This window comes from Pyrgilauda ruficollis, unplaced genomic scaffold, assembly GCF_017590135.1.
Source record: "Pyrgilauda ruficollis isolate IOZ18807 unplaced genomic scaffold, ASM1759013v1 scaffold146, whole genome shotgun sequence".
NCBI lineage: Eukaryota > Metazoa > Chordata > Aves > Passeriformes > Passeridae > Pyrgilauda > Pyrgilauda ruficollis.
In genome coordinates, this window is record NW_024513210.1 from 986,283 (window position 1) to 1,011,924 (window position 25,642).

The following is a 25,642-nucleotide window of genomic DNA, read 5'->3' on the forward strand; positions in this document are numbered from 1 at the left end:
ACTTGCAGGAAACCAGGCTTTTTAAGCTCCTCTACACATGGGAAAACCTTTCCATGCTGAGGATGGGAAGCTCACAAGGAATGCAAAATGGCAAGAAATCAGGGAGTTCCAACATCAACTGCAGAGAGATGTAGCTATTTGGGAACAAGGATATATATATATATATATGTATTAGGTAAATGCTTTCAGAACTAATTTCAGAACTGTTCAGTAAAGAACATTTACCTAGTGGAAGCTTTACATTGTCTAAAAATCGGTGTGAAATTGCCAATTCTTCAGCAGCTATAGATATACTTTCTGCTTGATGAAAGTCAGGCTCAGTCTGTTTTAAGTTGCACATAACTATGATAACTATTCAATGCAAATGCAAATCTATCTAAACTCTAAAACTGAATCTAGTCAGACAGACTCTGTAAGAAAGCTGGGAGAGAGACCTGATTCTTAAAATTGCTTGCTTTGAGGCTTCCCCTTGTTCAGCCACTTCAAAGTGAGGCACTGCTCTGAACTTTCGACATGGATTGTTTGGAATGCCAGATCAACCTGTCACAGACAAACCAGTCCATTTGTTATCAGCAGGAAATTCACTGTCCTTTATACAGACAAACATAGCTTAGAGTGTATTACAGCTGTGACATAATACCCCTAAGTAAGGTGATAGAAAAAATACTGTGAAAACACTGGTGCTTTAGAATTAAGCTTCTGTCCAGAACAACTGAGACTGATCAGTTGCACAAGGAACTAGATTATACCTTAGATGCCCAAATCCTCCAAAAGTCAAAGATGGAAGCTGGTCATCAGTATGATAAAGGTGTGGTCAGCACACTTAGGCTGCAGCAGAAATAGCACCAAGTAGCAAAAAGGAATGTAAAGATCACAACATTTGCAAAGTTGTTACTCATTGTGCAGAAGCTAAAAAGAAATTTAGATATGTAAATGCAAAATAGGTGCTGTGATACCTTCATAGATCTGATCCAGGGTACTTCATACTGTCAAGATTTTTAATGTGGACTGTCTGTTGGGTAAAGCCAGAATTTTCTTAGAGACAGGTCACAAAATAAGCAACCCAATTTCCAGTTTCCAATATTCCTGGGTATGCAGGAATAATTCTTCTTCCTAATAAAGTTTAAGCACTGAAATGAATGGTCTGTTGGGTCTCCAGTAGTGTAGACTGTAGAACTCAGCTGGAGAATATTCCTTACCTGCCTTTAAAGCTATCTTTTATCTGAGCAGGATGCTGAACTAGATGGCCTCCAGAGGTCCTTTCCACACAAATTATTCTATGATATTAAGAAATAGTTATAGTTGCACTGTGCAGGAGATACAGGTGGCAAGTTTTATAAACCTGAGCCTAGTGCAAATTATGAGGTAGGTTATAAATTTTGGTTGATAGTTTTGTACACACAATAAGAACAGAGCCTGCTTTCATGAGATTAAAGCATGCACACTGTAAGAAGATGAGGATGTCACTTAGGAATGAAAACCTTCTAAAGCTACCTTCTAAACCTTCTAAACTTTCTAGCTATGTAACAGAACAGAACTGAGATTACAGGAAATGACAAAATTTAAGGACAGGAATGACATTAAGTATTTGTATATGTGAGCAGTTCTAGACCATTCTGTGTGCACACAATTAAAATGCTCTTCATCCAGTCTGCTCTCATGACTGCTTAGTGCACAGTGCCATTGGGTGAAAAAACCAGCAACAAGTTACAGATGTTGATATTCAATTGAACATGTGTTACTTTTCATAAAGATGGAGATTTTGCAATGCATGTAGACCAGAATGTCCCATGCAGGGTACGAAAAGTCTAGTTCAGCACAGAACAAAAGGAAAATATGAGAGAAATGTATTAGTATTAACTGAAATTTAATCTTTGCAAAGCACCTTGTGGAAGGATAGCAAAGCATTACTTTAAAAGTGTTGAGAGGCATCTTTCTTTAGGAGAAGGTTGCATTTTGATTATCTTTGGCATTTGGCATTTAGCCTATTATTATTTTAGATTTAATATCACAGCAACACCTTCTTGGTTTGCAAGATCCCCGCTACAACGAACAGCTGGAGAAATGCCTTGTGTTTTCACCTGTACTCTGTGGTGTTGAGCAGATGGTCTGTCAGTAGACTCTGCTGTCCATCTGTTTGTTTGGAGCCCCTTGAGCCTCATTAGGAGTGAGGCAAATTGCACAGTGAGGAAGTTCTCAAGCGCTGGCTGAAGTCTCAGACCCGCTTCTCTCACAGCCAGGGATTCACAGCTTCAGCTCAGCAGGGAATCGTGTTTTAGAAGCCTTGTCCTCTGGTGGACAATACCAAAAGCGAACTACAGTTGGCAGATGGCTAAATCATTCTTCTTTTCATAGGGTAGAGACCAATCTAACTGCTATCAATAATCTGGAAACGGATCTCCATGTATAACCGTGCTGTTGCCTCCACACTCGCGGCATATGGATCTGTTGTAGTTTAATGGTCTCTGCCACGTAAGTCAAGAATCTGAAAGCTGAAGATTTAAATAAAGGAGATCTATAGATAAATACAGAAAGCTGTGATGATCTGTGGCTAGATGTCCTGTGGTTTTCTTTCCATTTTTCACTGTAATCAGGAATAGAAGAGGTGAGTATGTTCAAACATACTGGTTATTTTGACACAAGATTGATACCTATAAGTAAATCTGGCAGGCTGAGAAATACAGGCTAGACCACCAGGGCTAGGTGTTTCTGAGAGACACTCCAGACTTCTTTTTCCTGACTCAGTACCATACATCAGGGCTCCTAGGAAAAACATGTTTTGTAACAGAGCTCTTCTGAATATAGTGCCTTGCTAAGATGTATGAGATTTTTGGTTGGTTTGAGCTACAGCAGCCTTTCTCCTGTTCCAGAATCCCGTCTGAAAAGTTTACTCTGGTGTGTGGACCAGAGAGCAGCACACCAGCAGCTTCACAAAGCCAGTATCTCTTGCAGGTTGAAGCTTCTGGATTTATACAGATTTACCGCTATGTCTGACTTGTTAACACTGCAAGTCCCTGCTCTCTGTGGAGCATCCTGACCCTTTCCAAGGATTCATGAAAGGCAAATAAAACCAAAAAAAAAAAAAAAAAAAAAAAAAAAATCCTTCCCACCTTGTTGTAATTTTAAGTCTCTCCTTTTGTGACTAAAGAAGATGAGAATTTAATTTAATTTAATTTAATTTAATTTAATTTAATTCTTTATTCAGTTGGTAGAAGTTAACTTGGCAGTGAAAAACAGGAAGGTGCACTAATGTGTGGTCCCAAGCCTATCAATGTTGACTGTGAAATTCTGATATCACCACAGGACTTTTAAATTTAGAACTGAGGTCAACTGTGAGAGTTAGGATTGTTATTGACAACCATATGTTACATCATTGTCATCACTTCTATCAAAATTTGAAGAGCACCTAAAATAGCCAGTAAAGGCCAGGGAGCACTTAAATTGACTGATCACCATGGAACACTCTTGCATTCAATTATCCAGAAGAAAACAAGGAGTAGGTATAAACTATGTTGTATGTTCTCCTGGAACAGATTTTCCTTCTGAGATGTCAGGGTTTTGGGAGTTTCGACAGATCTCCTGCCTTTAAAGCGCTACATCCAAAACTGTCTGGAACAAAAGAAATCAAGATGCACAGATATAAGAAGGGGAAACAGCCTGTTGTTCTGACAGAGCTATTAGAGGCTTATTTTTTGTGGTTGTTCAGAGGAAAGGTTTGAGGTAAGACTACTGCCTATCTGTTGTTGAAACTGGAAAGAGGAAAAGCTGATAACAGTATTTTCCATTTGAAGTAGGCTACAGCCTCTGGGAAATAAAGAGCTTTTCCAAGTTTAATGTCATTTTATTTCTGATTTGCCTTTCAGGGAGTTACACAAGGGAAAGAAATATCTCTGCATTAATAAAATGCATCAGGTCTTCCAGATGATTTTAAAATATTGGTCCCAAATGGGAAAAAAATCTAAAAATAAACCATATCACTTTCATTCCTGGGCATTCATTGCAGAGTCACCTCTATATTTGGTAGTGATAATTGTTAATGTTATATGCTTACTAATTGCACTGATATTGATATTTAATGTCCCACCTGGCCTGTCTGGGCAAGCACTTCTATGCCATCAACAAGTATCACACAGCTACGGGGGGCTGTTCAGGGACTAAACTCCCCCCAGCTGTTTCAAAGACCTTTTCAGGTTTGGCATGGCAGAGAGAAAAGCCTGCAGAAGTGTTATATTGCTCAAACAGCACTGGCTTAGAACTGCAGTTGTGAAGTCTTTCCCTTCCCTTCTGCAATACAAGTAGTCAAACTGCAGCAGCCTTGTCTCATTTTTTTCAGGCAGGATGGAAACACACTCAGTTTTATGTGTGGCTGAGAGGAGTCACCAAGACCTGTGAATCCAGCACCGTTTCTAGGGTGGCTGGGTGCTGTGAGGGAGTAGCTGGAACAAGGGTAAGTGGTTCTTCTTGTGTGCACATGAACAAAGTTCAGGGCTGCTGGTGAGTCATGTTCCCTGCTGCTCGGGTAGATCTGGCGCTATGCAATCACACAGAACGAAGAAATCATTCCATGCTATGTTTCCCTGGGAGTAGCTCAAAGCCTATATCATTATTTAGCAAGTCACGACTCAGCTCCTTTTCCTCCTGTAATGTGGGGCTCAGTTTTTGAGGGCTGCCTTTGCATCAACTTGGACTAGCTGGAAGGAAGATCTAGGTTTCTCATTTCCCTGTCCTTCTGCATGCAACACAGACGACTCATCAGCATTGCCTGAATACTTCTTTTTTATGGTATAACTCACAGTGTAAATTGATTAAAAAGCTGCCCTTGCATTTCTCTGTGGGGTCCAACATTCAGAGTGCAAGGCTCTACAGAAGAAGTCTCCATAATGTGTGCTGGGTCACTCAGGTAAGCTTGATGTAATTGCACATGAATTCTGAATTGCAGACAATTTATCATCATGGCTGCGAAACCATGAATGGTGCATAAGGATCTACAGTCAGAGCATTAGGGGCCTGTTAACAGATGGTAATTAGTTCTATTTTAAGAATGGCTAGGCAAGTCAGCTCTTTTTGTGACAAGAAAAAAAAAAGAAATAAGGACAAGGTCATCTTCGGAGGCATGAAACCCTAGCAGTTGTTTTCACTTTGTGATCAGCTAGAACGCAGGGAAGACATGCTCCTGTTATCTGGAAGCAGTACACAGAAATGTAAATGTGACTGAAGGTTTTTATTGATTTTCAAGTGAAGAGAGATATTCATGTGCCAGATTACTTTAAAACGCCTCGCATCACAAGGCGCAGCTTGTTGTAGAAATAGCAACAGAAGTTATAGAAGCCTGCACTGAAAATATCAAAGTTGAACGCAGTGAAGAGGAAGAGTTTGTTGCAGATCATTGCATAAAGAGTTATGAAGATACAAAGCCAGAGAAGTGTGAACTTTCCATTGTGATTTTCTTACTATCATCGCTGCTGCAGAAGTGCCTGCCTTGCTGACAGGCAAGGCAGTGGAAATGAACGGAAGGAAACAAAAAGGACTTGGTACTTTCAAGCTGCTTTACATCCCCCTGGCAAGTGCACGAAAATCTGCTGAGGAGAGGTCAGGGGAGTCAGAGCCTCCATTATCAATGCTCACAGTGCCTTTCTTGTAGGGAAAGTAGCTGTATCACTGACTGGCCTCTTCCCCTCCCCAGCATAATTTCGACTGACTCTCTAGTGACAAAGTACAAGAAAGTGCTAATCAAGTATAAAACCAGTTATTTTTAGGCCTTTAGTCAGTATCAGGCAGTAAGCTGAACTTCACATGAAAAAGTAGGGCTCCACTATTTTTAGAGGCTAATTATTAACAAAAATAACCAGAGTATTCTATCTGTACAAATTATTTTCTTAAATTAGCAGAAAATTAAATGGAAGCCCTCCTCTGCTTAGCAAATTTCTAAGGCACTGATCTCTGAAAGTCACTTTGCAGCTGATATACCAGTCTTTTCTTCCCCTCTCACTGAGTTTCAGCTGTATAGGAAGTTCTAGCAGGAAAAACTGCCACACAGGAAGCTCTATAGGAAGTTCTTCAGGAAGATAATATATTCTGTAGGCTTTACTGAGCCTTAGTATGGAGGAGGAAAAATATCCAATTGATCTAGACAAGCCTAGCCGTGATCTAGCCAAGCTTCTGATCTACACTCAGCATAGTTTCAGATACACTTCAGCTCTAGAGGTGGTCTCTGCCTAAGAAGTGTCCGGGACCTGCAGGATAAGCAAGGACAGAAAGAAGAACAAGACTGAGAAATGGCAGTCCCTGAGCTGAAGTGCCAGAGAAAATCAGCACAGCGACTTACAGTTCAGTGCTGCTGCAGAGCTACCAGCACACAAGCACCAACACCGAATACAAGTCCCACATTTGTCACTTCCATTTGTCAACTGGCAAAAAATAACATTTCCCTGCACTGAGCACTGACACCCTGCCACTTCCTTTGGAGCTGTAGCTCACTGGATCTTAATATGTTATAGCACAGACTTTCTCTTCATCACCTGGCAGGTTTTTTTGTCCTCTGTGTTGGTCTTAAGTCCATCTCACTGTGCGACCTTGAAGGAAACAACCATTTCTTACTGTGGGTTATCAGAATTTTGCATCTTTTTGTGACAGATGAAACCCCTAGAGATGGAATGTGGCTCTCTGAATCACCACTTATGATGGCTCACTGAAGATGATGGGCAAGGATGAAGTGCCTGTGAAATTCAGGGAATAATGCAGCTGCCCACAGCTGTTGCAAAGAAGCTGATTTTAAGTGAATCAACTGATAGTTTAAATGTTTCTCCCTGAGTTCATTAAAAGAAAAGGAACATCTCCCTGAGTTAGCCAAAGTTAGTTGCAAAGGGGACAGTGCTGACATGACCCAACATAAAGTATAAAAGTTGAAAAACTAACAGATAATTTCAGTGGAGCAATGGGGTTGGGCTGCCTTCAACTCACATTATCCTCCCCAGGAACTGGGGACAACCAGTGTCATGACCATGGACATATTGCAAAAACACATTTGCATTATCATTTAACTACAACTGCAGTTTTTATATTTTTCTAAGTTAAACTTTTGTTTATATTCAATTTTCAGTGTATTTTTACACCCCTGCTGAATCAGAAATCCCATGTAATGTCTACTGTTTTCAAAAGAGACATTAATAAGACATTTGATATTTAACATTGCACCTTCCAGGCAGGAATTTCTAGAAGAAACGGATCAAAAGCATATTGTGTTCTGCTGCCTCTTAGCAATTGCTATTTTCATTTGTAGTCATTAGAATACAACTCTTGTGATGACATTCAAAGCTTTATTTTTTTTAATCAGATGTAAAGGGTCCAGCTGTAGTTAAATCACTGGGGAGAAAACTGGCAGAAAGCCATTTTAGCTTGTGCTCAGGATCCCCAGCTGCTAAAACTCAGTCAGTAGCTTTTTGGCCTCACAAACATGGTTAAGTCTATGAAAGGAGGAAAATTCTGACCTGGTTCTCTCTCGGGCACTTGAAGTTGGATAAGGCAGTTGAGTTGTCCTTGAGATGTACAAAGAAGAGTGCATCTTCTCTTCTCCCTCCAGGAGTGAGAACGTATGAATTTTACACTGACTGGTTGCAGGTTAGTTAAAATATAGCAAACAACCCACCCTGAGCCACCTCCATTTCTGTTCACCAAGGGGCTGTCTCCACCCTGGCTTTTGCTGCTATAATTTGCCTTCCTTTTCTTGTTGCTGCCATTTTCATAAGGGATTGGCAGCACTTTCCCTTTGTGCCTCAGCACTTCTCTTGATGCTGATTCATAAGGCAGCATATGTTATTTTGAGATGAGAGTGGGTACACGCTTGGCTAAGACAGCATGGAAATCCTTGCCTGACTTATGGACGCAAAGCACAATGCTTTGTCCACAAAACACAACCTGTGCCTGTCCTGACAGTTGGCAGTGCCTCTTTTGCAACAAGCAAATGCCGCCTGCATGGCACGGGGTCAGCTGGAGTTGGGTCCTTCCTGCACGTCTCAGGCGTGCCAGGACAGTCTGCATCCTGCTCCCCCCTTTCTGTAGTGGCCACACGCCCTTCCACGCTTTTCTGTTGACATCCTGCCTGGGCTCTGACTGTTTCTTGTTGTGTGGAAAGATCTGGCTCTGCCAAGAGCATCCACAGGAGCAGCTGGGTAACGAGACGTCCTTGTGCATGCATGAGTGGTTCATCCTTCCCTTTGCTTAGGCAGCAACAGAGAAGCAACAGAAATGAATGGTGTAGAATCACTACAGACTGGAGAAGTGGCTCCACTTAGGAAAGCTGTAGAGCAAAAAGGAAATTACCAGCAACAACAAGAGCAGAAAATGTAACTGACAGTAGCAAGATCTGGATAACTGGGCTTCGGTTCAAATTAGTCTTCTGTTGATGCTGTGTAAATAGCTTGGTGAGGGTGAAGACTGATGTTTTCTGATTAAAGTGCTTCTGACCCGTGAACTCCACTGATTCATGTGACTTTTCTTAACCTGAAAAGCTCAGAGAGTGGATATCAGAAAGGTTTTTACTATTCACAGTTGTGAAGAAACCTTGAAAAGACCGAGTAAGATTTTCTGGGTACAGAAAGGCCTATAAAAGTAACACATTGACGCAGATTCCGTGTCTTTTTTTAGCCAGTCTTATCACCTTTCCGCATATAAGTTTGGCATTATTGTTCTTTAGCCACAGCATGGGCACAGCATGATGTACAGCAATGCAAAATTCTTTGTTGCACCAAACCTATCTGTGTTCTGATGGCAGAACAGACCTTCAGATTTTCTTGCCTTTTGATGTGCTGTTGTACTGCCCTAAAAACTCCTGAAATATAAAAAAAAAACCAAACTTAAAAAGCTGCAAATTGCTTAAGATAACTTGGAGTTAAAGGATAAGACTGAAAGTTTCACTTGCTGCTTATTTGAAAATTAACTCAGAAACTGGAAAAAAAGAACAGAGAAATAACAGAAGTAATAGTGTTTCAATTCAAGGTGACTCAAGGTTTTATTGACATGGAGTGCTTTTTTTCTTTTTTTTTTTTTTTTTTTCCTTTTTGGAACATATCAAGCTTCATGAGATCCTGTTTCTTTAAATATTTCTTCTGTTCATGGAATGACTGACAGCTGAGTGGGATAGAGGAGGAGAAGAAGCATCAGCTCTCACTTCTGAACTGGCTGCACATTCAGAATTAATGGGGAGGGATAGCTTTCTGACAAAGAGAAGATTTTGAAAATGTAAAAAAACAGACAAACAATAGGATTTTTCATAGACATATAAATCAGGGGAGAATGCTCTCAGTACTGTCATACAAATCAAAAGCCACTGTGTTTGGTCTGTTAATACAACTGAAGTTTGGCTGCCAAACTGCTCTAGGCTCTGTCTACGATCAATAGAAAGAAAAAGGTTTCTTTAAAGTATGGTTTGAGATGGGCAGAGCAGCCATTCAGAGGTGTTTGTCTCTACTGCTTAGACAGGACATGCACTCCAGCAGCTCAGATACCTTATTAAAGCATTTGAATTTATGTGAGCAGATTCCAGATCCTAGCTGATCTATTCAAAGTAAACTAACAACAGAAAATAATAAAGATTCGTTGATTCAATGATAGAGAACATTAGGACTCTATCCAATGAGTTGCACATATTTCTTAAAGATCTCCTAAAAAAGGCTTGCAAAAGTATTTGGGGAGGTTTTTTTGTTTTGGTTTGGGGTTTTTTGTTTTTTTGGTTTTTTTTAAGCCACTGAATCCCTGGAGATCAAATCATTCTGCACCACATAAAAACACCAGATTTTATTTTTTTCCTCTTACTGACAATGCTGTGATTTTCAGCAGAACTCTGAAGCATGTTGCAAGTCAGAGGAATTCAAGGTTCTGTCACCAACAGCAAGACACATAAATTGTATCCCTCAAAACAGTAATGTTTCTTTTGAAGACCATGCCACAGAGAAAGTTCTAAATAGTTAAAAGATGAAAGAAGAACAATGGGAACTGACAACAGCATCTTCCCTAACTCCTTAGGAAATCCCAAATAAATAATACTACCTTTATTCAACCTAGGATTTCACACTAAAAGCAGATGATTAAGAAAAAGTTTGATTTTAAGTTGATGTCACAGATAGCAAAGTCATACCCAGCAGTCAAAAAACTAAGACCAATGCAAAGTGAAAAAAGCTAAATATAGAATTGTTGCCTAGCACATTAAGTTAATTGACTTGACTTCCTTTGTTCTGTACAGTCTGTACAATCCAGTGACTTCAATAAATCATTGGTCCTTTTCATTTTATTGAGACCTCAGTTCATCAGGTGTAAAAAACACCACAGTGAATAGAGATGTGAACATACTCAGCATTTCACAGGATTGAATGTTTCAGAAAAAACAGAGGCTGTGCTCCTTTGTTATAGATTCCTAAATTTACCAGATTTTAAAATATCAGCAAAGAAAACAAATGTGATATGTGAAACAGACATATAAACCACTTAGATTTCCAATTTTATTTAAATGTTGTGTTTGATTTCACAGAACCACAGAGCATCTGAGGTTGGAAGGGACCTCTGGAGGTCGTCTGGTCCAGCTCCTGTGTTCAAGCAGAACCACCTCAGGACAGTTGCCTACGTGTATCCAGATGGCTTTTGATTATCTCCAAGGAAAGAGACTCCACAATCAACCTGGGCAATCTGTGTCAGTGCTCAGTCATCCTTGCAGTAAAACAGTATTCCCTGATTTGAAGATGGAACCTCCGGTGTTTCAGTTTGTGCCCATTGCTTCTGATCCTGTCACGGGGCACAGCTGGCAGTGGGAGTCCCTGTGGAGCAGGTAAGGGAGCCCAGCATCCAGGTGGGCATCTCTATGAGCTATGAGATGTATTTAAGAAAACAAGACCAACTATATTTAATTGCTGAATCAAAGGTGTGAATGCTCGGAAGTGATCTAAACTCAAAGAGACAAATATATTTAAATGCTGCCTTTGTACACTGGGGGCTTGTATTACTAACAGCTCACCAGGTTAGTCGAATTTAAGCTTACTTCAGCTCTGGTGGAACTATATCTAAAATATGAGGTTGGTTTTGAACTGGAAGTGTAAGGGTTCATCTTCCTGTGATTTTCCACATCTAAACTGAATTTTGTCACAACACTCATACAGAGGAACATAGTGAATACAAAGGATGTAAAGGAATAAAAAGCTAGGACTTTCCCATAAAACTGCCTTTTTAAACACAGAGTGCCTCTATCAACATATAAATGTATATGTATACACATATATATATAAACACTTGATGTGGTATAAGACTTCAACCAGGATTTTATCACTTTACTATGTCTGAGCCCACATAGGCATAGTTGTGTCTTTGACACAGTTTTAATAAGACTAACACAGGTGCACAAAGAAATGGAAGTCATGACACAATATCCAGTGTGAATTTTATGTAAGTAAGAAACATTGCAAGTATATGTATGCAGACACATATACCTGCTAAAGTATTTTGTAAGCAAGCATCTTAAGGTGTCTTTAAGGAACTGCGTGGCTGAAATGACAAATGATCACAAATGGTCAAGGCAGTTATTGAATTATTAAGTAGCACAGTCCTGCTCACTCAGAATTAGGATTATGTATTACGTTTGCATTTCAGTTTTAAGATGGGGAGGGGAGTAACTTTCTTGGTTTGGAATAGTGTCAGAGAAGAAACTGTTGTGTGACTGAGTATCTTATGGCAGTTCATTAATTATCAGATTCTGGAACTACACTGGATATCAATGTTTTTTCTAATGGTGATGGTATTTTATAACCAAGCTAAAGCAGCTAATTAAATTTAAATCTGAGGTTTAAAAAATGCTCATGTAAAGGAAAGCTACTTTTAAGTCTTCCTCCTGGTTTCAGCAGGGACAGAGTACCTTTTCTTAGTAGCTGGCACAGTGCTGTGTTTTGGGTTTGGTGTGCAAACCATACTGATGTTTTGGTTGTTACTTGCTCTAAGCCAAGGATTTTCAGTGTCTCATGCCCTGTCAGTGAGCAGGTGCAAAAGAAAGTGGGAGGAAGCATGGCCAGGACAGCTGACCCCAGGTGGCTGAAGGGATATTCCACTGAACATCAGCTCAGTGCATACACTGGGGTGAGATGGCTGGGAATTGCTGACTGCTGCTCAGGGATGGGCTGGGCATCAGTCTGTGGTGAGAAACTATATTGTGCATCACTTGTTTGTCTCTCCCTCTCCATTTTATTAAAATTATTATTATTATTATTATTATTATTAAGTAGTAGTAGTAGTAGTAGTAGTATTAATACCACTGTTGTTATTATTGTATTTTACATTCTTTCAATTATTAAACTCAGTTTTTGCTGAGGAGTTTTGCTTCTTTTTTTTTTTCTCCTGATCTTCCTCCCCATCTCCCTGGGGAAGAAAAGGAGTGAAGGAGCAGCTGCATGGTCCTCAGTTGCCAACTGGGGTTAAACCATGACAGTCTGCTTAGTAATGGACAAAGAAATACTAATCTTTCTGCAGACTACAAAGGCAATGGTGTGTATTTGTGAGACTAGTCCCATTTATAGCAAGGACAACATCCATGTTCCTAACCACGCTGTAAATTTAGCTTAATGAACTACATTTGCTCACATTTGGCCATTAAATGTTATTTGGTGTTGGTTTACCTACTGCAAGAAATTTCATTGGAAGTGACTGAGATCAAAAACCTGTCAGTTCCAGCCTTGGTAATACATTTTTTCCCAGGAGAGCTGCAAATGCCGTAATTGACTTCAGTGTGTTTTCAGCAGTCATTTAAGAAAATGGATATGTATCTAACAGGCAGAACAAAGGTAATACCTCTAGTTTCAGCAGAATTACTCTTGCTCCATATTATACAGGGTAGATGAGGAGTGTTTTTAAATACCCTGCTGGTATGGACTTGATTCTACAATAAATAATCATGCTGAGTGCTGCTGACACACATGAGCAAACCAGTGTGTTCAGCCTTTCTTGCATTATTAATCAAACATTCACTGAAATGTTCAGAGATCTTCAGTGATTTATGTTAACTACAGTGGGTTCTGAACCACACCTGTTAGAAAGGTATCTACACTGTGTATTTCAAAAGCAGCAATTAATAACCACGTTGATATAAATCAGGCTTTTGTAGCTTTGTGTTAATGATCAAATAAGCTTTTGGTATCTTACACCCATCTTTTAAATATGGTGAAGAAAGCAATACAAAAAAGCATGCACCTAACATTTCTATACAATCATGAAACAGAATAATGAAAACTCTATTCTTGAGCAAAAACACTGGTGATTCATCCTTTTAAATACAATTTTATATACAGATGCGAGGTGGTTTTGAATCTGTATAAATCAAAAATAATTCTGCTGAAACTGATGGATTTACATGAGGGTAAACCTGTCTTGAGGTGAGAATACTTTTGTTTTCTAGTAGGCACGGTTAGAATACTCAGTTTTACCAGCTGAAGATAGGTCTTGCAAACACAAATACTTTTGCCTTCCCTTTTGCAAAGCAACAAAGAGATATTTTATGAGCACTGAGAAGCATTATTGGTTTTCTGTTGAGAAAGGAACAGACCTAAAAAGAGTAAAAAGACAGAAAGATGGCATAGAGATTTTTTTCATCAATAAAACAATACTATTTAGGCTATGAGAATAGTTTCACATTTTCATGAAAATCTCACAGTAATAAGTGCAAGCACATTTTTTACTTAAAATCCTAATATATCTTTGCCTCCCATTAAGTTTATCTGATGAAAAATGTCTCTTAGAAAAGCAGGACAAAAATTGAATGTCAAATATGGAGAAAACAGAAATATAAACCCATTGGCCTAGTTTTACAATTTTGTTAGGCAAAATATACTTCATTAAGCAGTATACACACTGTCATGGTGCTAGTATTATTATTCATTAAAGTATGTTTGAAAAATCTAAGAAGTGTGAGATGCAGTTTGGCACTGGAGGCTTGAATTAATCTCTTGGTGCTGAATAAGAAATTCAGATAGGTAGCAGGACACATGCTTTGAACAGCCCTGGAAAGTGCAATCAGCTTTTGGATTTACTAGAACATAAAGATTCAGCAATTTAGATATTAATAGAAGGGTAATGTAGTAGAAGCAGCGAGCTAGGAAAATGATCTTTACAGTAATATGTTAAGTTCAGCGATGACAATGTGCCTGTGAGGTGAGATGAGGTGAGCTGGAGCTGAGCTGCTGCTTAGAATCCTGACATGGAGACAAGTGAGGAATATTGCACGTTGTCCTGGTTCTACTCGTTGGAGTGGAGACTGGGGGTGTGTGTGCAAAGCTGTGAGAGTTGGTGATAAGTTTCCACTGGCAGAGTCTCTCTCTATTGTAAATCCCTTATTTGTGAGATTACCAATTAATCATTTGTGAGACAACGCTGATAAAGGCAAATTTTAATGGAGAATTTCAAGGAAGCTTTAAAACACACACCTTGATTGCTAATTTAAAAGAGCCTTGTTTTTTTCTACGTTATGTTCTTTCTTTTTACGTGGTTGGTGGGGGTGAATCACAGGCCTAGAACTACATATTGTCTCTTCTTATTTCATAACTGACTAATCTGTCAAAGAGCAGTGAATGCTGGGCTTATTCACTTTGACAGAGAAATTGAGATTTGCATTAGACCTTACAGGCCACTGCAACCCCCCCTGCTATTTCCTTATTGACGGGCTGCAAAAGGGTAAATTGATTCACTCCTCTGAAGGCCTCCTGCTACCTCTGCCTCCAGCTCCTTGATCCTGACATTTGTTAATCCTGACAATGGAATAATGATCTGCAAGTACACAGGCACCAAAAGGGAGGCTAAGGAAAATGTGGGCCTGTGGCTAAATGGAGCAGGGGCCCTGGGGACAATGGATGAGGAAAAGGCCAAGGTACTCAGTGCTTTCTTCACCTTGGCCTTTACTGGTAAGAACAGTCTCCAAGGAGCCACAGAGCGATTCTGTGACTTTTTGATAATGAATGTAAGTATTTCTACTGTTCCTGTGTTGCTTCTCTGCATTTTGACTCTATTTCCCCCTTCCTTCCTTCCTTCCTTCCTTCCTTCCTTCCTTCCTTCCTTCCTTCTCCTTTTTTTTTCCCTCCATCCACCTGCCCACCCACTTTCCTGACTGCCCTTTGTCTCTCTTGCCTTTTCTTTTCCAACTTCACAAAATAATTTCGTTATATAGTTTGACCTCCAGTAAATTTGCAAAAGATTCTGTTACATGGCTAAATATAGTACTATATAAATTCAATATTTTCCAGAACAGGGCTTTTACTTTAGGGTAACTTTACATTTGCCTCTTCTAATCCAAATAATCTAAGAGATCAGCAAACTTGCACAGAGCTGAAAAGGATTCAGCTGAAATTTCAGTCTGCAACATACTTTCTTGCACACTAAAATCTGTTCCCTTTCTTTGTCTTCTCTGCCCAATAACTGTTTTATATCTCAGTTTTGTTATTTTGCATCCTTGGTCTGCTTCAGGCTCGCAGAGGGTTTACTGGGTTTCACCAAAGCCAACAAAACCAAAAGGGTAATGATGGCCCTAACCCTTTTTTGAGGCTCAACAACAGGCAAGCATCCCTAGCAACTGTGGAGCACCCCCTGCTCCTACTAAATTGGGCTAATCCTAATTAGGTTTAAAATGCTGTACCTCCCAAGGAGACAACTATGTTGTGGTGTGGTTAACTCTATCTCATTTTATTTCCTCCCAAAACAGCTGTTCCAGATGTACACTTAGACAAGATGCAAACTGTGGGTAAGAAGCAGTGCTACTTTTCAGATTTGACCTCTCTTTCTAGAGAAAATATGAAACTACTGATCCAAAATACTGAAGTAAAACATGCCAGATATACAGCTGGGCTCTGTCACAGGGGATTTCTGCAAAATACACTTTGCTGACACTACTTGGCCACGTGCATTAATCAGTTAGTCTTCTACTATGTTCTTTCACTTAGGAAAATATTCTTCCTTTCCATTCTCATAACAATTTCTGAACAGCCTTTAGTTAAAAAGAGGTAAGCAAGATAGTATATAATGCAATGGTCATGGGCCTGAGAAGATGACCTGTAAGAAGAGATTACAGTGTGCTGAACTTGATTTGTGAAAGAGCAGACTTAAGAGACAATCTAATAGCAGCCTGCAAGTACTTGAAAGATAATGCAAAGAATATGGAAGTCTTCTAAATAGCAGCAGATGAGATAATGAGGTGAAAAGGTCACAACCTGCAATTACTGAGGTTCAGATAGGACAGTAATAAAAACTTGTCCTCTGAGAGGTCTGCTGAGAGTGCAGCCCTGGAAGAGGTTGCCCAGAGAGGCAGTGGAATCTCTGTGCTCAGAGATTTTCAAGACTTGGCCAGAGACAGCAATGGCCAACATGATCTAATGCTGGTGACTGTTCCACCCTGGCTGTGAGGTTGCATGAGATGCCCTACACAGGTTTGTTCAAGTCAACATGTCTATGTTTCTGCCACACCACTGGGATCCCTATTTATATAGGACTCAGAGGTGTTACTCCTGATATATCCTAATGTAAATCATATCAGAGTAAAATAAAAAAGTAAAAATCCTGTACTTCAAAAAGGTTAATGTCTACCATGAGGCATAATAATGAGATCTTTGGTCCTCAGATAGAAGTAGTTCAGAATGAGTTACAGGAAGGTAAATTACTTCACTGTTTGTGACTAAGGAAAAGAATATCAGTAGCTGGTCTTTCTCCCAAGTGGGGGTCAAATCTCACCGTGGATTGAAGAACAGCACATGCACACAACTAGAAATTGAAACAGATGACACATCTCCTCTCTTCCTATCTAAATGAGAAATTAAGGTCCAAAGCAGAAATAAGTTTGAACTGGTGGATTGTTGTTGGAAGGCCCTGTCTAGGTCACTTATTACTCTGGGCTCTGAGACCAGGTCTGAGCCTTCCTGGTCCTACTGGAAGCAATAAACCATAAGCTGTCTGGCCAAAAAAGGACAAGCAGGATAGGAGAACTGGGAGGCCACACATGACCCCAAGTGTGCTTTGTGGCCACTGAGGGAAGACTGCAACACTACACCTTGGAGACCACGACATACTACTGCTTCCCAGCCAGTAGATGATGACTTCCAGCATACTGACATGAGAGATGGAAATGCTACTTTTTCTTTCAAAAAGGGGGACCTGGGGGAACTGTGGCAGAATGACTCAGATATACTTGGTGCCTTGGGACAGGACAAGGAGAGCACTAGGAACTGAAATGTGTGCTCTAGACCACACAGAATGCTGAATGGGAAGCTTGCCAGCTGCACTATGGTGAAGAGTTTGGCACCAGGAAAAGCTGAGGAGGACAGTGGTATCAAACAACGTCTTAGAAAATACCCACCTCCATGTCCTTCTTCCAAGGTGGGCTCCCACTCCTCAAAAAAAAAAAAAAAAAAAAAAAAAAAAAAAAAAAAAAAAAAAAAGGAAAAAAGAAAGGAAAAGCTTAAGAGCTCATGGAACTTTTTTTTTGTGAGCAATGGTTAGAAAAAGTGGTAATGCCTCTTTTCAAACAAGAATTCAATCTGTGAGGAAAGGACCCAGGTACAGTCCTCAATACTCACAAACTTCCAAAAGCATGTACTGCAGGACGGGATATTTTAACTGAGGGGGAATGGTATTCACCTTCACCTTTATTGTTTCTCTGTCAAAAATTTCAGCTAAACAATTTTTTCTCACCTTAATATCCCTTCAAATGTTTTATTACTAAAATATTCTGTTCATTTTGGAAAGAAAAACATTGAGATTTTATTTGTGCTCACCTAGCACTTCACACTCAAAATACAAAGGAAAATTATATTTAATTTCTGCACTTAACAGAATTTTCAGAAAAGTGAACTTGGCAGTGAATATTTCTAAAAATGAGTCTGCCTTATTTCCAGTTCTGGTCTTTAAATCTCTGAATTGTTGATGCAATAAAATGAAGATAAATAGATTTTCTATTCCAGATTTTTAAAGTGAGTTTCCATCTTTGTAATTACATAGATCTTGGAAAAGGCAGCATTTTACATGCCTTTTAAAATTTTGGGGTTCTTTATTTTTCAGAACTGGGACTTAGCAAATCTAGCATATAAGAAATATGTAAAGCTATCATCCTCGACTTTACTGTACCTCTTAAATCATGGAATCATAGAATCAATCACAGAATTGTAGAGTCATAGCATCACAGAAGAAGCAGAGTTGGAAAGAACCCATGAGGATCATTGAGTCCAGCTCCTGGCCCTGGATGGCACATCCCCAAAAACCACACTGTGTGCCTAAGAGCGTTGTTCAAACACTTCTTGAACTCTGTCGGGCTTGGTGCTGTGACCACTGCCCTGGAGAGCCTGTCCCAGTGCCCAACCACCCTTTGGGCAGAAAACTTTTCCTGATATCCAGCCTAAGCCTTTCCTGACTCAGCTTCATGCTGTCCCTTCAAGTCCTGTCACTGGTCACAAGAGTGAAGAGATCAGTACCTGCCCCTCCAAAAGTTTAATCTCAGCTTAGAAGTGAAACAGTAAGAATTAAATAGTGCCCATCCTCTCACCATCTCCATGAAGTGACTCAGCTCCCATGCAAGACCCTGAAAGAAACAACATGCCAGAAGACTTCATGAAGCCAGCCAGACCTGTTCAAGAACACAGCAAAGAGCCAGGTAGGCTGTGATTAATCAACAATTGCTCCACTCTGGCATGGGGAAGACACCCTTGTGGTCACCAACTCAGCCACTTACTGGTAATCTCCTCTTTGCTTCCTTGAGATGAGTGTTTTTTGTTTCTGTTAATTAGAGGTTACTCCCAAAGAAAACAGAAAAATATGGAAAAGACCCATTTTATCCAAAACTTCTAGATCAAAATAAAGACAGAATCAAAGGTAGTGATTAGGGCAACAGGTACACAGAATTCTCTGTGGAATCAGAGGCAGGAGCAACAAGTTTCATCATTCACCCCCTTCAGCTGTTCATTATCTCATCTCAAGGGACTGAACTTTGTTGCAAACTCAGAAAGGCAGAGACAAAATCTTATGAAAATAATAGGTTCAATGCTTTTTTTGCCTTTAAGTATTTCTCTGCTCTCTCTTTACCAGTAAAGGCACAAGCCTTCATCTTTCGCAACCAGGATAGAGCTCTGGAAGGCATGTGAATCAGTCTTGCTAAGCTCTCTTTTTGCATGGATATAAACAATTACAAAATCTATCATCTACAGAATATCTTGTGCTCTTCTCCGAAGAATTCTGTGCTTTTCACAAACTGAGGTTGGGAAAAAAAGTGTCATTAAAGCCTGCTCACTGGTATGGAAGTAGTTTTTTAACATTGGCACAAGGTCACAATGTCATTTGGCCCATGATGTCACCAATATGAACCAGACCATTTCTAAAAACCCCAGTCTTCTTGACACTAAAACATTACTCACTAGAACAACCCTATGCTGGCAGAGGATGAACCACGATATCTTTATCTTGAAACTCTGCTTTGAGTGATTGCTGTTACTCTTTACTTAAGCATAAGTGTTTCTTCATCCTATCTCTATTATTAATGCCAACTAAAATCTATTTCTTCAATGGGGCCAAAATATCATGGTCAATACCTTGAACTTTTACTATTAAATTTGAGAAAGGAGTGGAATGCATTTAGCTCTATCTTCAGCTGAGCTAAATTAATGTTCTGCACAGCTGAAGTTGTAGAAGGTGGCTCAGAGCCATATTTCTGCTCCCCCACTCTTGAATTGGCTAGAAACCAAAAAAAGCCCCTATGACTATGTTAGAACTACCTTGTACTAGTACCTTGTACTAGTCTAATAGCATGGGCAACTCAGTTCTCGTAGGAGCATTGGAAAGGACCAAAATGTGTTGGAAGCGGAATATTCCCTGCTTTAACTCAGAGCTGCCTCTGTAGCCCTTGGGAATTTGGCTACACCCTCAGTGAAGCCCTGACATGCTGAGTCAGCTTTCTGACTGCTTTGTCAGCAGAGCAACCCCTCTGGATCATGAGCCAGTGGTCTGGTCCCTGTAGCTCACCCACACCACTTGCACACACACGCAAATTTTCCCATTCAAAGTTATGTGACACAGGTGTGTGGCCACTCAGTAAGGCTGAAATTTGTGTTACAAACTGCCTCTTGGCTGGCTCTAGGACACCAGGCCAGACCTCTTGTGACTTCTGTTAGTCCGAGATGCACCCCATACAGCAGTGCCGTTTCTCTCTTGGGTAAACATCACCCACTCATTTATGTTCATTCATATATGCTGGTCTAAGCAATTTAGTAACACCAAATAAGAAGTTTCTACAACACCTCTCACTAATGAACCATAGCATCCAATAGAATAAATGGAAAAGCTTTGAGAGAATTAATTCTATCTGCAAGATCACCCAGCACAATAACCAGGAGCAAAACTTTGTTTTACTGAATAAATTCAGTCCAATTTTCTCTGTTACACACACTCCTGTTCTGCTTCTGTTAATTTCTACCTCGGTCGCTTATTAAGGAGAAATCCCTCTTCCTACTCATAAATCACAAGTAGAATCTCATGGTTTCAATAAATTCTGTCGTATCTTTTTTTCCCCCCTCAGCAGTGGTATGTCTGGATTTCATGCAGATAGAACACTTTAACCTCCCCACTTCTGACAACAGAACAGTCAGTTACCTTGCTGACCCAGATCACATAATCCTGAATCAATTTTATTCATCTGTTTAGGGAAGAACATCTATTAGGCATGTTATCCCAAATCTAACCAAAGCCCAAGGTTTGCATAATAGGTCATTCTGACAGGACTCCATTATGCTACCATAAATAAATTAAGGGATCTCTCTATTCTTAGCAATGAGACAAGAATCTTTTCTCTCTACAGACTGTGAAGTCTTCAGCACAAGAATAGCTTTTTATGAAGTTACTGAGCAATTAGGTTGTGCAAAACCAGATCCGTTTCAAGTTCTAGGGTTGTTTCAGTCAGACACTAGCCAGTCACAGGTAGGTATCTTTTGGATGTGCACCTAAACTCTGGCACTTTGTGCTATTGCAGCACTTTGTGGTTATTGCACCTTCTCAGTATTTAAAGGGGGCCTACGAGAAAGATGGGGACAAACTCTGTAGCAGGACCTGTAGTGACAGGACAAAGCATAATGGTTTTAAACTAAAAGAGGGTAGATTTAGACTAGACTTACATATAGATAAGACATAAGGAAGAATATTTCTACAACGAGGATGGTGAAGCACTGGCACAGGTTGCCCAGAGAGGTGATTAACACCCCATCCATGAAAACATTCAGTGCCAGGTTGGATGGGGCTCTGAGCAACCTGGTCAAGTTGAAGATGTCCTGCCCATGCCAAGTGGGGGGACTAGATGACCTTTAATTTTCCTTCCAACTCAAATTATTCTATGATTTTATGGTTGTGTTCCCTTCACCTGGCACAGGTTCACAAGTTATGGTCAGGGACACTTCTTGTGAAATCACACTTTCAGATTTTTTCTCCATCACTGATATCAGGCCTACTATTGATTACGATTCCAAATAATGCATTTAAAATTTAAAAAACCCAGAACCCAAAATCTGCAGCAGGTCAGCACCATGAGTTTTGCAGAACCTTTGTGTGTATGTTCTACAAAGAACAATTTCTCTTTTACTTTGTTTTCTGTCAGAGTGTCTTTAATTATTTGCAGAGAATGCAATTCTACATCTGTTATTTATGCAAACAGTCCTGCTTATTTAGACAAGCCTCCTTTTGTGACTAAAGACACAGAAGTTCATTCTTGCATCTTGAGGAAACATTCGCAAGCTTTTGTTCCAGTGGAACATCTCTTAATATTCATGTGATGGCCATGAGCAATAAAGATTTTCTGCATCTTTTTTCCTCGTGTGCTGCAGACACAGATCTGAAACCATTCTGGCAAGTTTCCTATTAGTGGGACCCCATGACATTTACTGAGGGTCTACATAGAAAAATCTTAGGGTTTTTTTCCCCCTTGACTTTTATTTTTATACAAAACCCGGTGTACTCTCAGGACACTACAAACACATACAACAAACCACTGCTCCTACATAAACTCTGGCAAATAGACTGATATCAGGCTGTTACCAATGAAATAAATTGCAAAACCATTCTGATAGTTCTGATATTCTGCTCCAAGGCTCAACAGCACCTGTGGCAACACTTGAACTCATTTGACCATGTTCTGCATCAAAATATAAGGCTGTTGGGACACCAGTGATGTTGATGTCTGTACAGCTGGAACCATGGGAGTACACTCCTCTAGGTTTCCTGGTAACACAAAGTGTCTTCCTTGACTAGAAAGTAATGCTAGTGAGCAATTGCTTTTCTATTCTGTACTTTTGCTTGAGGAAACAGTGAGTGCTGTCTTACTGTATCTTTGTTTTTTCCTTGTCTGTGCCTGTTCTCATCATTTCTTTAAGCTCTTTAAGCTGAAGAGGTAGCATGGGCAACAGAGTGTAGCCAAGGGAATAAAAAGTTTTTCATGCAGTGTCCATGTTCCTTGACTTAATGTATTGTTTTAAACTGCCCTATAACTGAAAGAGTATACTTGCCATATTTGACCAAAAGTTTGATAAATGTTCTTAGTTGTGGTAGATTAAAAAAAAAAAAATAAAACAACCCTGAAACATGAAAAATAAACTATAAAGCTGTAACACAAGTAAATTGGGTCAAATCAATCTAAGTAAGAACCAGAAGGTCTTTGGAATAATTTGGTAGTAGGGCATTCTGACAAGTTGTTAAATGTTTTAATTCTTCATCTCTCATTACTGCTAATTTTGTTTATATCATGCCTATATGACTGTGACATCAAAATTCTTCAGAAATTTAATATCAAATAATTAGTATTACTGCTACCCCATTTGTTTCAAATGAAGCAAATTTATACCAATTCCTGACTTTCTCTGACACAGTGCTAAGTCCAAAAGTGAGATATTCTGTCCTGTGTTCCTTCTGTCAAACATATTTGTTAACTTCAGGAGAAAGTTAGAGAAATAGAGGTTTGAAGGTCAAACTGGTATCATATGGCTTTGCTAAATATAGATGCTTGACGAGCAAAAGAGCTTCACAGGTCTTGGCATATTTTGCTTGGTGCACTTCTACCTCTGCACATATGCAGGCAGGCAACTTCTCTCAGACCATATCAGAAAGATGAACATTAATAAAATAAAAAATATCTAGGCAGGAGTTACAAATGTATCCCTTCTGATTTTCTGAAGGCAGAAGTGGAGCAGGATATGCCTAATCTGCAATATTTTCACTCTCATTTCACAAGTCTGTCACTGATGGATACTCTCAGCAGACGAAGCACAGCATTTTAATATTCTCCTAACCTGTATGCAGCACTGGAAAGAATCTGTTTTTGTTAAAAAAATCCTTCTCCATAAAATGACATTGCAGTGTGTGCAATATTGCACAAGCAGGAAAACATGATTAAACAATAAAAATGTGCTAAGTGTGAATGAAATAGAAGAGGAATCTGTAAAGAGCTCCTTTCACCTATTTTCCCTGCCTAAAAGCAATTTCCATTGACAAATATGGCTTTGAAAGGAACTGTCTGTGCTTGTACATTTCTTGTTGCAATCCTGTCCTGGGATCCTGGGACCTATAATGCAATATGTGCTGTCAGGACTACGACAGTTTACAGATGTGCAGCCAGACTTCTTGCTATTTATAGATGCCTCTTCTGCAAGCAGTACTCTATGGGGTTGTAGCGCAGTAGCAGGCATGTTCTTTGATTTAGTGCTTACATCACATTCATTTAAGAAAATTTGGCTCTTCACCTGGCATGGCAAAGGAGGCAGATATATGAAGGTCAAGCAGAGGGAACACTATTGTGAAGAGAAATGTGGATGGAATTCATGAGCGAGCAGGACACCTACTGGGAGGACTAACTGAAAGAAGGAGACATTAGGCTGAGATGTGGAAATAATAAAGAATGGAATGGTCATGTGTTCACAGTAGGTTTTGCTCTTTATTCCCTCTGCGGGGTAACTGGGGAGAAGGTTCAGTGCTGCCCCTGCAAGGGCAAAGCTGTGAAGTTGTTTGGGGTGCAGTGTCCATGGGGTCTGTACATGGCTGTGCTGCATCTTGCTAAAGCATGTGTTAAGTGTTCAGTCAGAGTGCTAGGCACAGTCTATTAATAGAAACAGCGAGTTTGGCACACGCTCACACTTTCGCCTGTCTCCTTCTCACATGCTCGCAGAGATGCTGGGACTGCATCCTGCATCCTTCTGCTTTTCCAGACCTGAGACTTCGCACACTGCTGTATCCCCTGAGAAGTCTCAGTGAGGTCAAGACAGCCCCAGACAAGTAAACAGGGGCTGCTCAACCCCAATGTTGAGGAAGCAGAAGGTAACGGGTGGGGGAGCGGCGGGAGGGGGTGGATTTCTTGCAGAAAACCTGAGCCCTCGCAGGGTACCCTCCCGGCCCGAAGGCAGTGCAAAGCTATTTTCGGCACTGCCCAGGCCAGCCGGACAGCCCCCACCTCGGGCAGCTCCGCTCTGCCAATATCCAGCATGCTGCAGAGACACGGATGCCCCTAAAGTGGCTCGAAACGATCCCAGCCAAGGCTGCCGGTGGAAAGCACGGGGAGCTGGCCAAGGTGCTGCCGCAAGAGACGGTCCGTCCCTTTTCGGCGTGTCCAACACCCGAATTCCCGGCGCCCGCCCCCCGCTGCCCCCCGAGCCGACATCCCGCGGAGCCTCCGCTCCGCACGGACACCCAACTTCCCGGGAAGCGGCCGCGGAGCGCCGGCCCCGGGCAGCCCCCAGAGCCTGGAGGGCTCGGCCCGGGCAAACTTCTGTGCCTACGGGGAACGGAGGGATCCGGGGGAGAGGGAAGTGGGGGGGAGAGGGGGGGCGAATGCAGGAAACCACAGCACACGGCAGGCAGGAGCTGGCCGGAGCGGCCGGGAAAGTTGTTCTGCACTTCCTGCTGCTTGTGCCCAGGGTTCAGTGCTCGGCTCTGGGGGAGCGCGGCGCCGGCTCCGGCTCGCATCCGTACTCACCTCGGTGCTGTCGGCAGCGTTCTCCGCCATTTTCCTCCTTAGGAGCAGGCAGCGGGAGGAGTGTTTCATTCCCATAAGAGCTAGCCAAGGGGTTGGGGCTTCGGGGCTGGTGTTTTGGTTTGTGTTTTCAAAGATCTCCAAACACTGGTGTGCGCCAAAGGACAGGGAGATAAAAAAAAAAATATGGAAAACAGCAATAAATCAGTCAGCTTTGTCCTTTCTGCGTCGTCCACAGGAATGTTTGTCTCCTCTTAGCATCGGGAGCTCCTCAGGCACTTTCAAGTCCTCCTCTTTCTCCCCTCTCCTCCACCTCCAGCGAGTTCTTGGGGTGGGCAGAGAGAGGCGGCACACACTCTTCAGGTTAAACTAAAAGGCTGTCGGGCTATGAGTCCTCCCCTTCAGAGAAAGCAGTCAGGCTAAACAGGAGAGAAGCACCAGCTAAGCTGAACTTGGGCGTGCAGTGACCAGCTGGGCATCTTTGTGTCCTGTGGCTACTCTTCCAGAGGCAGAGGGAGCCAGAGACAAAGCAACAGGACAAGGAAATCATAGCCCTTTATTTTCCTTCTTTGGGCTTCTTTCTTTCTCTCTATGTCCCAGGACACTTCCTTTAAAGACGGTCACAGAATTTGCCACCCTCTTTCTATGAATGTC

General features: G+C 40.9%; 1 protein-coding gene across 1 annotated transcript in view; it reads right to left on the reverse strand.

Moving 5' to 3' along the window:
* The window catches only part of PRMT8 (protein arginine methyltransferase 8), a 55,026-nt gene extending 29,945 nt beyond the window's left edge, over positions 1 to 25,081 (reverse strand). Inside the window, exon 1 of the mRNA XM_041460612.1 lies at positions 24,992 to 25,081. Coding sequence (XP_041316546.1) covers positions 24,992 to 25,066 — 75 coding nt within the window. The 5' untranslated portion in view covers positions 25,067 to 25,081. The remainder of the gene's footprint in view (positions 1 to 24,991) is intronic.
* Positions 25,082 to 25,642: the final 561 nt, after the last annotated feature.